Below are 16,729 nucleotides of genomic sequence, written 5' to 3'. Positions count from 1 at the left end.
GTTTGATCTTTTACCATCCTATGGGAGGCTTTTCTCATGTCCCCGCATGGGGAGCTAAAGGTAACAGAGGGAGCTCAACCTGCTCTCCCCGGATTCAAGCCACTGACCTGTTGGTCAGCAGTCCTGCCAGCACAAGGATTTAACCCATTGCACCATTGGGAGCTCCTATTAAATAGATGTGTTCCACAGGTAAAGACAGGGATGCAAACTATGTTTCTCACTCAGAAAGCCTCTGAACAGAAGTCTTCCACTGACTATTTTCCAACATCTGGAATCATAAGTGATGTACCTCCTTTCCATAAAGTGATGCTATTCTGTCTGGTCCATACACAGCCTGTTTGCTGTTTAAATGTGTAGCCTTCCTTTGACGATAGTTGTTATACTCCACAAACTTTGTTTTTGTGGCTACCAAAAACTATGTTGACTTGCTTGAGACTCGATGAAATATTCATTGAAAGACAATAGCAAAATGTGCTGCAGGAAGTTTTTGCAGTTTAATTAACTTTTTTATGAGAAACTGCAAGTTGCTTCTGGTGTGAGAAAATTGGCCATCTGCAAGGATGTTGCCCAGGGAACACCCAGATGTTTTGATGTTTTACCATCTTTGTGAGAGGCTTCTCTCATGTCCCCACATGGGGAGTTGGAGCTGACAGAGGGAGCTCATCTGTACTCTCCCCAGATTCGAACCTGTGACCTGTCGGTCTTCAGTCCTGCCGGCACAAGGGTTTAATTCACTGCGCCACCAGGGGTTCCTAGTTTAATTAACTGTTTCCATGTTTTTATCATTGAACCAATTAGGAAAGGATATATATAACCCAGGAACAAAAATTGTGTTAGATAGTGCTGTTCCAGTTGGAACAGCAACAGAAGGTTTTCATGAACAGCAGGTAATACTTTCACAAGGCTCCCAAGTTGTATTCCGCTAATCCAGGTTAAGCACACATAGCAAAGTCACTGAGAAATGAAGGTCCATGTCAAAACTATCCAAAGGGAGAAAATAATTTTATTTTACCCATACACTAGTTGACAGTGCAGACAGATAAAACAATGCCAACATAAATTACAAAGCTTTTCAGTTATTGAAAAATCATAAGAAATATCCAGCATTCAGCAATAAAAGAAAACTCTTCCTAAAATGTTATGTTCATGGCTCTTACCTCTCAGTGTATATTGCTTTATTTGAATGACAAATGCAGGGAGGATTGAGCCTGCATTGGGGGGGGGGGGGGTGTAACGGTGGCAAAATTAGAAGGATCAATCCTTTAAAAAACAAGGCAAACGGTCTACATATCATGCTGTTAAATGCTGCAATGTTAATTTTAATTCCAAAAAATATACAGAACATTTTCACAACATAAATAAGTGCATCAGTGTATTGTGATATGCAGAGAGAAAGACAAGTATTTTCAAAGCCCTTAAATCCTTGCTGCTGAACTCTGGATGCAAAAAGTGTGATCAGGTGGTTTTGCTTCAGCTATAGCCTGGGGCATCATGCCAAGCCCCAGGCGCATAGGTATAAAGATTCATTCGGGCATCCCCAATAGACCCTCCTTGCCCATCACTGGTTTATCAAAATGACCCATTCCCTTCTAGTTTGCTCTCCCAAGGTCAGTGCAAGATCACAAAGGATAATCTTAGTTGTCCTTACCAGAAGTGGAATGAAGACTCTCCAAGCTCCAGTACCTGGAGAGGACCCCTCTCATGCCACCTCCTCCGCCACCGCACACCACACCGCTGCTATCCGAATCCGATCCTGGGGAGAGCCCAGAGCTGCCACTACTGCTGCAGTTCTCTCCACTGTGTGCACCCCCAGACTCACAGCTGGAGCACTGCTGGGTCCTCATGGGGGCAGTGGGAAGGAGAGCCGGGAGGCTCTGCTGCTCTGGAGGTGAGAAGGGACGGAGTGGCACCCGTACGGCTTCTCCCAGAGCGGTGGCACCAGCAAGTCCTGCTGTCTGAGAGCAGAGTGGGATTCCTCTCCTCTGAGTTGCCAGTCGCCTGCACGATTCAACCTGACATCATAGGGGTCCGTCAGGGGGGCTCCTACTGTAGCTGCTGAAAAGAGCCTCAGCCACAATTTGCTGAAAGCAGCTTAGCTTCCAAGGCATGAAGCAAACCACGGATGAACAGCTTCAGTTCCAAAGTGACAGATTTGGGGGTGAAAAGGTCATCGCCATAGAAAAGTCTTCAGCATTTCCACAAAGATTCATAGACAGAAAAAGGCCTCCACCTACCCTAACTGCTTTTCCATTACTGTTATTTATTTATCGTACCAGAAGCAAACCAAGGGTACGGTTGTAATGTATCATTAAAACACAAAGTTTAAAAACTTACCATTCTATTAAATGTCCTTTGACCAGTAGCTACAAGGAGGTCTTCCATTGTGCATGTGGCAGGGCTCAGACTACATTATAATAGGTGGTCTGTAGTTTGCTCTTCTCCACACTCACATGTCGAGGACTCCACTTTGTGGCCCCATTTCTTAAGATTGGCTCTGCATCTCGTGGTGCCAGAACGCAGTCTATTCAGCACCTTCCAAATCACCCAGTCTTCTGTGTACCTAGTATTTTGGGTACCCTGTGTACCCAGGGGGGAGTCTATCATTTCATATCAGCCATGGCTTGAGGTTCCAGTTTTTTGCCTGCCACTTTTGGACTCTTGCTTGCTGAGGTGTTTGTGCAAGTATCTCTGTAGATCTTAGAAAACGATTTCTTGATTTAAGGCATTGGCATGCTGGCTGATATCCGATCAGAAGATGGCCGGAGATGGATGGGCCCCGCAGGATTGCAATACATCTGGGCGTTCCCTGGGCAACGTTTCTGTAGATAGCAGATACTCTCACACCAGAAGCAACTTGCAGCATGCAACCAAACAAACAAAGCTTTGCTACTCTGCTGTTGAGTATGCATGCCCAGTGTGGAACACATCAATTACTGTTTAAAACTGTACATTGTAATGTATCATACATTGTCTATGAGTAAGCCCACTGAGGAGAACAGGAGTTATTTCCAAGCAAAAATGCAGAAGATGCACATGTCCGCCCTTTCCTAATGATGCCTAGAGCTGGCCAATGCTGCAGCAATCAAAACTATTCAATGGTCAAACTTCAGCCTTCCTGGTGTTTTGGACTTCAACCTCTCCCTCAGCTGCTTAAGGAAGGGGGCCTGAGACCAGAAAGTATGGGAGTTGAAGTCCAAACGCTCTGAGAGACATAGTTTGACCATGCCTGGTCTCGACTATAATCTCTGAATGGGAAAAACTCACATCTGGGAAAAACTAGCATTTGGCTCACCATAGTAAACAAGATCACTGATGACCAGGTGGCATCTTACTTTTAATGTAAACCCCATAATGAAGAGTCCCCCCCCCCCAAATTTATATTTGAAAGTTACGCAATGTCTCATCCTCAAGTGTCCTACCTACAGTTGATGTTTTGATATCATCATTGACCACCTATGGTTTGAGATATTTTAGAGTTTCTCAGGATCTGAGTTCATCTTCCTGTGAAAGGACTCCACAGAGAGTGGCGCTAGCAGACAAGAGAACAGAAACCTGTTGAATGTTTTGCTGTCTTCAGCAGCCTTTGATGTACACACTAATGACTGAGACATTGCCCAAGATGTGTTTCACTAGGGTTGCTAACCTTTTTGCCCTTCACATCTTTGCCCTATATGCTTTGGGTCCAACCTATCGTCGAGACTGCATCTCTTTCTACGAACCAGTGCAGGCTCTGAGAGGCCCTTCTCCCCGTCTCACCACCCTCTCAAGCATGGTTGATGTGGATGAGAGAGAGAGCCTTCTCTGTTGTGCCCCCCCCCCTCTGGAATACCCTCCAAAGAGATTAGATTACCGCCCCCCTTCAATCCTTCCATTCCAACCTGAAAACATGGATGTTCAGACAGATCTTTGACCTTGAGTTGGCTGAATGGGCCCATATGAAGTCACACTTGGCACCTTTTGAATTGACTGTAATTAGTTTTATCTACTGTTGTTTAAAATTGTGTTTTGATTTTATTTTACATGTGTTGATGGTGGTTGTTGTAATAATTTTATGTTTTATACTTTTGTACCATTTTTACATGGTGTATATTTTATGTGCACCTTGGAGTGCCTTGTAAGCTGCTCTGAGTACCTTCAGGGAGATGGTGGCAGAATATAAAGATGATGATTATTATTATTATTTGAAACGCCACAAGAGGAGTCCACGGCAGACATTCTGCTGGCTGTTGTATTGGATCAAATATCGGACACTTCCCAAGTGTCTAGGACTGCATGATGTATCGGTGAATAATGCGTACAGATCCCAGTAAGGTGGCCTTCTGTAGCTGGCAGACAGTAATCTTGTCAGCGCCGATTGTGTTTAAGTGCTGGCGAAGGTCTTTAGGCACTGCATCCAGTGTGCCGATCACCACTGGGATCACCTTTACTGGTTTGTGTCAGAGTCTTTGCAGTTCGATCTTTAAATCCTATTATTATTATTATTATTATTATTATTATTATTATTATTATTTATCCTTGGAGCAATTGTACCACTAGCAAAACATGCAAGTGTGAAACTTTCAGATCACTGCAACTCTATGTCATTGGGAAAAATTTAGCACTTGAACTGGAGAAGCTATTAAAACACTGTTCTGCTAAAAATAAATTTGGAAGCTATGAATTTTGCTAGTTTCCCAAGGGATACATATTTTCTATGTTGTTTGCCAATCTACAATAGATTTAAAAAAAAAAAGGCTGGGATGACGTCTTTTTATGTGATTTTTTTTCGTGTCAGGAGTAACTTGAGAAACTCCAAATCTCTTCTGGTGTGAGAGAATTTTTCGTCTGCAAGGACGTTGCCCAGGGGACACTCAGATGTTTGATGTTTTACCATCCTTGTGGGAGGCTTCCCTCATGTCCACATGGGGAGCTGGCACTGACAGAGGGAGCTCATCCGTGCTCTCCCCAGATTTAAACCTCCAACCTGTCGGTCTTCAGTCCTGCCAGCACAAGGGTTTAACCCCTTGCACCACCGGGGGCTCCTTTTAAATGATACGACACTAATTCTCTTATCTGAAAAAAAAATTGCAACAAATGCTAGGTTTAGAGAAGCTTTTTTAAAAAAATTAAAAAAAATTAAATGCCCCTGCTGCTGATTCATAATTTTCCTTTTGCAATGGAAAAAAAAAGGCCGAGTAAAATTGCATTCCTCTGCAAGGAAAGAATTCAGATTTTATATATGGACTCCCTTCAAGCAAAGAAAGCCTGGAAGTATTTCCAAGAGGAGGAAGCAACAGCTTCTCCTGTGGGGCCCAGAGAGGGATGATACCGAATTGTCGGCTTCATTAGCACCAGCAGCAGACCTGAATGTTTCTAAGGAGACGTCCTTTCCTTTCAGCATTATACGATTTATTTCAGTCAGATATTGCTCTTCCTTTACTTTTGATAGTAAAGAAAACAGAATGATGTCAGGCTGATAGCAAATACAGAAGCCTCCAGTAGATCTGACTCAAACATTAATCAATCCATCCTGAATTGGATTGTTGTGAGTTTTCTGGGCTGTATGGTCATGTTCCAGAAGCATTCCCTCCTGATGTTTTGCCTGCATCTATGACAGGCATCCTTAGAGGTTGTGCGGTCTGTTGGAAATTAAGAGAGTGGGGTTTATATATCTATGGAATATCCAGGGTGGGAGAAAGAAGTCTTGTCTGTTGGAGTTATGTGTGAATGTTGCAATTGGCCACCTTGATTAGCATTTAATGGCCTAACAGTTTCCAGGTCTAGCTTCTTACCGCCTATTTTCTTAGTGTTATTCTTTATTTACTGTTAAAAAAAGCCCACTATATGGTTCAGGGGAATTCCAGACAAGAAACAATCAGGGCCAGCTAATCACCTCTCAACAAAAGATTCTCCCAGGCAGTAAGAAGCCAGACCTTGAAACTGCTTGGCCATAAATGCTAATCAAGGTGGCCAATTGCAGCATTCACACTTGCCTCAAGCAGACAAAAGTTCTTTCTCCCACCCTGGACATTCCACAATTATATAAACTTCAGTTGCCTAGTTTCCAGCAGACCTCACAACCTCTGAGAATGCCTGCCATAGATGCAGGCGAAACATCAGGAGATAATGCTTCTGGAACATGGCCATACAGCCCGGTAATCTGGTAAACTCACAACAACCCAGTGATTCCAGCCATGAAAGCCTTTGATAATCCATCCTGAATTTTCAATGGTTTTATATATATATTTGTTTTCTGATAAAACAAAGGGAGATAACACTGAGACTTTCTTAGAAGGGTGTGAGTTTACTTGTGTGCAAAATGTAATGTTATCTTGAATAAGATCTTCCGCAAAAAATATCATTAACACAGCACAATAATAATCAAATCAGTATTATTGACAACAGTGCAGTGCCAAACAGCAGCCACACCTAGACTCTGTTATATTAACTCTTCTTAATTTAATTCACACTTAGCAAGACGTGGACACAACATCAATATCAGTATTCTCCAATCTATAACACAATGTCAATTGAACATGTCTGTGTGATTTATTTTGAACTGGGTTCTCATAAAAAGAGGAGAAACAGGATCGTGATACCTTTTTCCTTGGCCAGAACTGGCAAGAAGGGAGGGGAAAAACTCACTATTTCAATTTATACCATTTCTTTCTCGAGCTTAAATGTTCAGTTGGGGAGGGAGGCAAGGGAAGCAGACCCAGTCCTGTACTGTAAGGGCAGGAATACAGACAAAGTAAATTAATACAGCTAATTAAATTGCAAATAGCCTTTGCTTTTAAGATTCAACTTAAAACAAAAGTGTGACTTAAAAGTTAGCATCCAGTGTTTTAAATGCTAATTATTCCACATGATGGATATTATTTCAGCTGCTCATTTTTGTTGATTATGAACATCACAGCTGCTGGGGAAAGGGAGGGGCCAACTCATGACATTTTGCTGCCTGAGACAAAGAACAAAACTCTACTTCTCTCCCATTCTGTGTTCATATCGTAACCAGACTAGCAACTGAACATTACATCAGCCTATAGAGGTCAGCATCATATCAGAAGACAATAGGCTGGTTTACAGAGCACACAGCAGACCAATGGCAGACACACTCCTACCCTCCAACTTCTTTCCTCCATACTTTGCCATCCAACATCTGCTAATAGAGTCAACCATTTCACTATATCTAACAGTAGATCTAAAAAAACAAACACACACAGTATCTTGGTGATTGAGCTTGCCATGTCTTTCCTCATGTTTCCTCAATACACCAATTTCATGGGCCCTCGGGCTCTCTTCAACACTTGTTTGAGTTGTTCACCATTTTATATAAGAAATGTCATTTTATATGGGACTTGAGCATCCATAGGTTTTGGTATCCATGGGAGATCCTGGAACCAAACCATCCTGGAACCAAACCATAACAAATACTAAGGATCTACTGTACAACCAACAGGAAACCAACAACAAAATTCAAGCTTATTCTAAGAAGAACTGAATGCCAGAGTGAAAACAAGCCTTACAGAGTGTGAAATCCCAAAAGGGAATGGCCAGACATTTCCTAGAATTCTTAGACAGTCGGAAGGGAGTCCATAGGCTGCTGCTTTGACCCGAACACCAAAGGGGAAAAAGTCTGAAAGAAAACATATTCTGCTCCTCTGTTTTAGAAAAGAATAACTGTGGGAAAGCAGCAAAAGTGGGTGTTTGTTTGGTTTTAAGTATGTCTTTTGCAATACATATAACTATAGTTGTCATGGCAAAAGTCATGGACTGTGAGTTGGATCCAATGCATAAAAAGCATATAAACCCAGTGTCAAACATTACACCAGAACAAAGACATGGAGGAGAAATAGTGAAGAGTGAAGGAAATGGCTGGGGTAGAAAACTAACCAGGGAACAGGGTGAGGAAGGTGTAGTATATATCCATATGTATGTTCCATTCTGTTTGCTTTGGGGTTTTTTCATATTGTAGGCAATATTACCATGATCTGTTGATATCTCTCATGTGGGATTTTATTGTCTTGACTTTATGAGAAACACATATGCATAAATGAATAAGACAAAGCAAACCCATGTTTTTGCATATGCATATAAAGTATACATTCCTGTGTTGTGTAAACACCTATCAGAAGCTGAGTGTGTACAACTGTAAAGAGGTGAAATATGGATTGTGTGTAGATGTATGTGCATATTCAATCTGGATAATGTAAATGTTTTCATTCTGACTTCCATCCCAGGTTAAGGACTGAATCTGACTCAATTATACTTGATGGACACGTTCAATATGAGGTAACAGTAATAAATGTCACCTTGTTCATTCATCCCCTTCATATTTGGGTGGAGTTCTTTGAGGAGAACTATAGCAACATGTGACTGGCTGTGTCTGGAAGACTGATCTCAAAAGAAGACATTTGAATACTGCTACTCTATTCCATTACTTGCATTTGAAATATTTTTATCTACATGGGTGAGCTCCATTCAACATTATAAATGGGTCATAATCAGTGTACTGAAGACACCCAATTCTTCAGGTTGGCATACTGGGGTTACTTGTGGGCCTTGCATGCTCCTAGCCAGATACCAGATGGAGTACCTCTCCCCTTTACCAGGTTCATCTGATGTGGCAGCTTCATCCATTTCTTTGCCACATCCAAATTAGGCTACACATTTGAGGATGCCTTTGACAATGACTGGGAAAGACGGTCATGTGCCAGATTGGTGAGTGGAGTTTATACGATATTATTATCTAATGAGAAACAAGAAGAATTCTTCTGGAATAGACAAAAGGTCTAATAGATGCATCTTCCAACCTCTACTCCTTAGTAACTGGGAAGAACATAATCATATGCCATCATTAGGAGCTATCGATAGCTCTGTGATATTTTCCCCCAATTTGATGGTTATGGAGGTTTTGAGTTTGAAACTCTAAACAAGTCTAGGAACTGTGTTCTCCATACAAGTGAAACTAATGGTGAGGTCACCCTTTGCACTGTGAAACATGCTTTTCTATCACTGCAAGTACTAGATCTTTTAAAACCATCACCATTATATTCACCACCACCATTTTCAATCTGCAGTTGATTGAATCCACAGAATTGGAGCCTGTGGATACAGAGGACTCACTGCACATTTCTGAAGTACAGTATACAATAAACAGTGTCATTGGTATGGAATGTAGAATGCATGAGCATATTGTTATTTATGCAGGCATGTATAATATGAATATGATAAAAGGATATTGCAAGAACCTGGAAATAGAGACCGCCTTTTGTCATATGCATTTAGAAAAATAATACACAGAACACTTGCAGTCAGTCCAACCATCCAGATTAAATGTTGACTTTGTTAATCATTGTTCAGTTTGGGAATAGCACCTTTCAGCTCTTTAAGTAAATACATATGCAAACCTGAGAGACTAATTAAAATTGGTAGGCTAATTAATCATAGTTTCCCATGGCATATGGATATAAGACTGGTATATATGTCAGCCAAACCATCTGAGACATATCTAAACCAAACCTATAATTTGAAAAAGAAAACTCAGACCTGGTAGTGCTGCTGAACAATAGTACTAAGTTCCTCAAATCAGTCTTACCAAGGTGGGATGGTATGGGAGGGAGAGCTTCAGTTGTTCCTTCTTACAAATATAATTAAGTTGGACTGTTAGTCTGTTTGCTACTTCATTAATAGTTTGAAGAAAATATTTACATATAATCCTTAAAGGTAGCTCCTGACTAAATAGGAATGCTTTCAATTAGTCTTAATTTGTTTCCAGATACTGCACAGCTAACAGATTGTTTTGAAGATGTACATCCAGAGGACGGTCTTTGAAGGCCTAGATCATCTGGGAAAACAGCTGCTGCAGAGAGGCAGCAATTTTTCACAGTGGGATCCTGCCTTCTGATGTCCTTCATTCTGACATCTGAAGGGTTATGCAGGATGGGAAGCCAAAAAAGTTGCTTTGAATTAGCTCAGTTTGAAAAGGTTGCAGTTTTTCACATTGTGAACTTTTCCACTGCTGACATAATCACGTATCAGCTTTCTTTCAGCTTGCAACTTTGCTGTGAAGCCACACATGTACCACATCCTATCAGCAAGAAAAGGTACAATTCTAGCCAACTGCAAAGTAGACTTGCCTTACTACATTGCTTTTTTCAGTCCTCAAGTAGTGACACTTTCATTTGTAGAGCTTCAGAAATCATTGGTGCGCTCTTCCATGACTTGATCACACAATGTTTCATATTGCAGCATACAGGCAGAAATTCCCTCAATCTCTCCCACAAAGTTTCCCAAATACTAGTGAACAGGAGCAGAGGTAATTTATTACCGAGATGGGAACTTTCCTGACCTCTTCAAGCCTGAGTGCCTTCCCTCAGAGAGTCTGCTGGTGACTAATGTATCATGGCCCCATGCCTTGTCGACATTGATAGACCCCATCTGGTGATTAACTCGCTCCATCAATTCAGTGTTTTGCCAGCAGTTTTTCTTCAACTGTTTTGAAACCTTGTTCTTGAAATGAATCCATCATATTTTTCATCTCTGATATTGTAAAATGTTTTAACTAGTTTAAATTTTGCTTCCTGTTTTTGTTGCTGTTTTAGTGACTGATAGCATGGCAGATAACGTATTAGATGAAATACATTACTAGCTATTTTGTAATAGAACAAGCTATACATCATTTGAACTAAATACAAAAATGAATAATGTCATAACTTGGAAACCCCAAAGTTGCCATGGCTTTGCCTTTCCTGTTATAACTGACTTTTGTAGTCAGTCAGTTATAGCCCAATTCAGTGAATGGTTAACCAATCCCATTAAGTTAAATGGTGCCCACTTTTTGGTACTCTTTGCTGAATTCTCTTCCTGCCATGTCTGTGTCCTTTACAAAATGTTTCCACTCACACCAGACATAATATTTTAGCTGAGAACTAACCAAGAATGCAAGGATAGAGATAAAGCAGTCATGCAGTGAAGGACACTCATATAATGAAGGAGAGAAAGCTGACAAACTACACATGCCAATAACATTCCCAAATTTATCACTGTAAACAAAAGCTTCTTTTATCCCTTTAAAAAAACTCGTAAGACATCCATCTCAGAGAAATCTGTCAATTGATGCAGTTTGGTTTCCAACATGTATCATTCTCATGCTTAGCTGTCATATCCTCTTCCAATGTCCTTAAGTTTGTGATGGGTTCCTACACAGTTACAGTCAATATAATGACACTCAGTGTTGTGGTTTATTTATTATAGATTTCAAAATACAGCCCCAAAGATTCAGGTTTTTTATATGAATATGCTTGAAGTTGCTCTAAGATTCAGGTGGCAGAGTAGATGATTGCCAAGAAATGCACAACAGATTACAATAAGATCTAAGATATGCTATATAGTACACAGGTACTTTCTGAAATGGGAAAGGGACAGGTTTGGGAATTTAAATCAAGGCATATCCAAAACCAGAGGCTACAAAAGTCTCGACTCACATTGTGTGTGACTGATGATATTATAGAAGAATTGAAATTACACGTTGAAATATAACAAAGGAAACATATTACCAGAAAACACAGTTGCATGCAAAAGAACTAGGAAAGACCAAATACTATGCATGTTAGGCCTTTAGGGGATTTGTAAGGGTTGGTTTTCAAAGAAATTTCCATCTCAAAGCTTTCTAAACCCTGGGGCACCATCTATTGGCCAATCTCCATATATCATTTTGTTCTCTTAAATATATTTTAGTTTTTCCTTCTCAACCAATATCAGATTAGTGCTTGGATGTAACAAGTTATTAGCAGCTCCTGTTAACATATTATTTTCTTGAAGCTGTATTTCAAATGTAAGGCAACAAGTCAGGACAAAGTTGTGTGGCTGTGTGATGAATAACAATTTCCTGTTACTTTTCAAAGTTTCGATTTAATTTGTTTAGACTTTTTGAGGTATTTTGAGTGTAATTTTAAAAACACCTAATCATCCAACCTAACACTTTTTTAAAGTGCCAAAAACTGAATTTGAGTAAATTCTCAAATTCAAAATGTTTCATTTATTTTGTGTTGAAAGCATTGCATAAATAAATATGTGTAAAACTGATAAAATAAAGGATCACAAGCAGCTAAATAGTTTTAGATCAAAAACGGGCAACAGTGATTGTGTTGACTGTAGCTTTAAACAGTTCTTCCTCTGTGAATTAAGACTGGGCATTGTGGAAAAGCATATAGATGCCGAGTTGTTTGTTCTGCTCCACAGTCGCACAAGGTGGAGGATTCTTCTTAGTGACCTCATCACACTAGAGAATGAATCCACTTTAAATCCGGTTGCTGCCTCCTGCAGAATTCTGGGGTTTGTAGTTTAGGGAAGAGCCTTTAACAGTCTCACTAAACTACAAACCCCAGTATTCTGCAGGAGGCAGAAACTGGGCTTAAAGTGGATTCATTCTCTAGTGTGATGATGATGAAGTAGTAGTAGGTAGTGCCATTTTGCCAGCTTGTCTTTTGATCTGCCCATTCCACTCCTGAGTCTGTTCAGAGACTTTCAGGTTGCCCCAAACCCTTAGTTTGCCCCTGAAGGAAGGCCTTCATGGGGGGCTATCCAGTTGGAATTGCCTGACTTTGATGCCCAGAGGTATATTCTTGCTACTGCTGGAGGAACATATAGAGGAGTGGTGGTTCTCATTAAACCTTTCCTTAATTTGAGTCTACTGGGAAGAGGCTGATAGCCATATAGTGGGTGGCTTTCACAGTGTTCAATCTTATTTCTCTCACAATTGGCAGCAACTTCCCATTGCACATCAGCAAGGGCAATGCCAGCTAGCTTATAAAGTCTATCAACAGGTGTAGGCTTAATTCAAAATGGTGCCATCCATGAATTTTCACCATTGCACACATCATCTTTTTTTCCAGCAACATGCCATAAATGTGTGACTATTCTTACAAATCTGGTAGACTGGTTCCCTTCCTTAAAACACCACATAAAAGAATTCATACCCAGGAAGAACAAGCAGAACAAGGAGAAACAAGCTGTCTATTTTCGTTCATATACATGTCTAACAATTACTTAAAATATTAAACAGCTGGAAAGAGTAGACTCAAGAACTCATGAAAAACTAATAATTTCCAGCAATTTAGAGTCTCTCTATTACCTAGCATCATCTTTCATTTTTTGTTTTTGAAATGATGCTTATAGTTTCTCTTAAGAAGGGACACAGCTTAGTCATCTCAACATAAAATCTCTATTGACATCTTTCATCATATATCTGTACTATAGAAGCAACTGAGGAAGTCATTTCCCACATCACGATTTTCCACAGGGCTAAATTGTCGACAGTAATAACCAATTCAAAGAAATTACTTTAGGAAAGCTCAGCATGTAAAGGCATATCCAACAGAGAGTGAAAATGAAATACCTAGAGTGTTCCAACTGATGTGAAATACAGTGCAATTATAATGTAACAGCTAAAAAAACAGGTGTCAATAAAAGCTCATACCAGGAAAAGAGATGCGCCGTCTCAAACCCACACAGTCTAATCCTGTTGGTGTACTTTGAGAATAGAGATGCAGCTTCAGAGGCAGGGCATCAAAGGGCATGGATGAAGTACTAGATGGTCTCATTTTAATCTATACAAAAAAAAAAACAATAATAGTGAATTAAGGAAACATGTAGCTTGGACAGAGCCAGCAAACATTACTTTTTGTAGTCCAAAAAGTAACATTTCTAAGCCCTGAAGTTTGACTTTTTGCACTCAAAAGAAATCTCAGACTGGTTATGAGAATGGGCTCCTAGATAGTTATAGAGAAAGAATATTGAGATTTCAAAGGAGAACAGTGTTATTAATGAAAAGTGCAAAGAATTTTAAATGTGTTGGAAGCATTGACATGCATGATCACAACAAACAAAAAAAGAGGATACCTGGTACAAAAACTTTGAGGAAATCCATGAGAAACTGAATACCTTGAAACATTGATCAAAATATTTTCACTTTCTCTTTTTTGTTGTGTTATAACCTGGAATTCAAATAGACTTACTGGCAATGATACTATGTGATATACACAAAATGCATAAAACTTGTGAAGGTGTGGTATTTTCAGTATGGCACAGAAGTTAAGTAAACTAAAACATGTTATTATGAATCATATGTATGTCAAATAAATGCACCAGTTAAATCTATTTCAGTTCCAAATTGTAACTCAACCTTATGTTGAAAAATCAAAGTAGGGGCAAATACTTCTGCAAGTCACAGTAATATGGTTTCTAATGAAAAAAATCAACTATATTGCTTACTACACCCTTCCTCAACCTGGTGCCCATTACATGTGATGGACTACAGCTTCCACAATCTCCAGCTTGTATGGCGAATGGCTATCATAGTTGGTGAATGATAGGAGTGATGCGTAATGTAGCATATATAAACTTTTAAACCCCTCCCATTGTAAGAATAGGTTAGGTAAAGATTTCCCCCTGACATTAAGTCTAGTTGTGTCCATCCCTGGGGTGTGATGCTCATCTCCATTTCTAATCCGAAGAGCCAGCATTGTCCGTAGACATCTCCTAGGTCATGTTGCCGGCATGACTGCATGGAGCGCGGTTACCTTCCTGCCGGAGCGGTACCTATTGATCTACTTATATTTGCATATTTTCGAACTGCTAGGTTGGCAGAAGCTGGGGCTGACAGTGGAAGCTCACACCGCTCCCCAGATTCGAACCTGTGACCTTTCGGTCAACAAGCTCAGCAGCTCAGCGCTTTAACCCACTGCGCCACAGGGGGCTCCAATATTGTAAGAATAGCCAACATAAAAAAAGAAAAGATACAACTGAGAGGACCTCTTTTTCAAGGCAAAATATCCATTGCACAGATGAATTTTAATGCACATGTGAATGCCATCCAGTGTTAGAAATAAAGAAAAAAGCAGAACTGGTTAAAGGAATAGCTTGAAGGAAGAAGATGATGGTAGAGAGATGCAGCCAGAGAGAGGACACAAGAGTATCTTCGGCTTCTTACTTTTAACAGATCCTCTGGGAGGTTACTCAGTTCATTCTCTCTGTCTGAATGTGCCTCTTTCACAAGCTTCCTTTTCCGGTTCTTCTCCATCCATGCGTCGTCAAAGCTGAAACGCTTGTATAAGGATCTGTGTCTCCTCCTCTGGGAATGCTCTTTTGCTTTCCCTTTCTGAATATGAAAGGGAAGCAGCCAGGCTTTGTTCTCTATATTTGAGGATGAGTATGGAGGCAATGACATCTGAGTAGACCTCTTTCTGCAATGGAGGCCATGTTTTTCAGCTGGCCTCTTTTCTGATGGGATCTGGCTGGGTTGGGTAGTTTCCTGTTTTATAAGCAACAGGCAAGCACAAAAACATTGGTTGGTTTGTTGACTTATGCTGTGCATCAAAACAAGCATCTTGAAACGGGCATGTCATGAATCCCATCTTGGGAGAAAGGCAGGTTATCAATTTAATAAATAAATAAATAAAACCAATGCCTATTTGCACCTCTTCAAAGCAACACCATCTGTGTCTTACAAACATAGGCTATGAAAGCCCTACTTGTTCCCAGGTATTTTCAGTCCAGATGCAGCAATCTAAATGGAACTTTAGTTGTATAGCAACCTGTATCAATAAGTATTTTAATGTACACAATGGGAAAAGGGTATACAGATTTAATGTCAGCATCCTCAAGTACTTCCTAGGGACTCAGCATACTGGAAATTCAGAAGGTCAGTTGTTATATTTTTCTTAGTGCCCCCCACATTCCCAATGCCTCACTCCGCAGCACTGCTGAAAATTTAAAATGGCAACTTACAACCACTGTGTAAGCCCGCTGATCTAGAACTGTGCCTATGAATAGGTGAAGATTCTTCTTAACCTATGATTCCAAAGTCTGATCCTACAGGTATTTTGGACTTCAGCTCTCAAAATCTCTGACCATTGACCTAAGTGGCCAAGGCTGTTGTGAGTTGAGCACTTCAAGATCAGAGTTTGGGAATTACTGTACCAAATGTTGAAAGTCCAACTCCAAGAATCAACAGTAGACATAGCTGACAGTTATAGTTTCTGGGAGTTTTAAGGTAAAAGTAAAGGTTTCCCCTTGACATTAAGTCTAGTCGTGTCTGCCTCTGCCTCATCTCCATTTCTAAGCCAAAGAGCTGGTGTTGTCTGTAGATGCCTCCAAGGTTATGTGGCCGACATAACTGCATGGAACACCATTACCTTCCTGCCAGAGCAGTACCTATTCATCTACTCACATTTGCATGTTTTTGAATGGCTAGGTTGGCAGAATTTTAGTCCAGCAATATTTGAGAATGTGAGTTTGGTAGTTACTGCTTTAGACAACTCCCCTAAAAATACCCTATATACTCTTCAGTTCTTGAAAACATGAAGAGACAGCTTATATATATTATAATGTATAGCATACTCTGCATACTATATAATATATAGTATATTATATTACTATCTGTAGCAGTATCAGCTATAAACCCAAGCTTGACCATCTTGGAATAAAAAACCAACCTCCAGAGAGCACAGAAACACTGGATTTAAACATTAGATTTCTCTTTGACTAAGATCTGGGGAAATGTTTGCGAACCTATCACTGGGCATTCTTGGCAAGCTCAGTTCAGAACAGCTTTGCCATTGCCTTTCTCTGAGGCAGAGTGTGTGACTTGCCCAAGGTCACCCAACTGAGTTCATGGCCAAGCAGGGATTTTAACCCTGGTCTCCACAGCTGCAATCCAGTGTTCAAATCACTACTCCATGTTGGCTCC

General features: G+C 40.3%; 1 protein-coding gene across 1 annotated transcript in view; it reads right to left on the bottom strand.

Annotated features, from left to right (window-relative positions):
- Window positions 1–16,729, bottom strand: part of ARHGEF4 (Rho guanine nucleotide exchange factor 4) — a 239,972-nt gene that overhangs the window by 131,560 nt on the left and 91,683 nt on the right. The window contains exons 4-5 of the mRNA XM_060768163.2: window positions 14,972–15,292; window positions 13,460–13,589 (exon numbers count right to left, since the gene is read on the bottom strand). Of these exons, the coding sequence (XP_060624146.2) occupies window positions 13,460–13,589; window positions 14,972–15,292 (451 nt within the window). The remainder of the gene's footprint in view (window positions 1–13,459; window positions 13,590–14,971; window positions 15,293–16,729) is intronic.

The sequence above is a fragment of the Anolis sagrei genome, chromosome 3, assembly GCF_037176765.1.
Source record: "Anolis sagrei isolate rAnoSag1 chromosome 3, rAnoSag1.mat, whole genome shotgun sequence".
NCBI classification, from domain to species: Eukaryota; Metazoa; Chordata; class Lepidosauria; order Squamata; family Dactyloidae; genus Anolis; species Anolis sagrei.
This window is presented reverse-complemented; position numbering and strand designations above follow the sequence as displayed.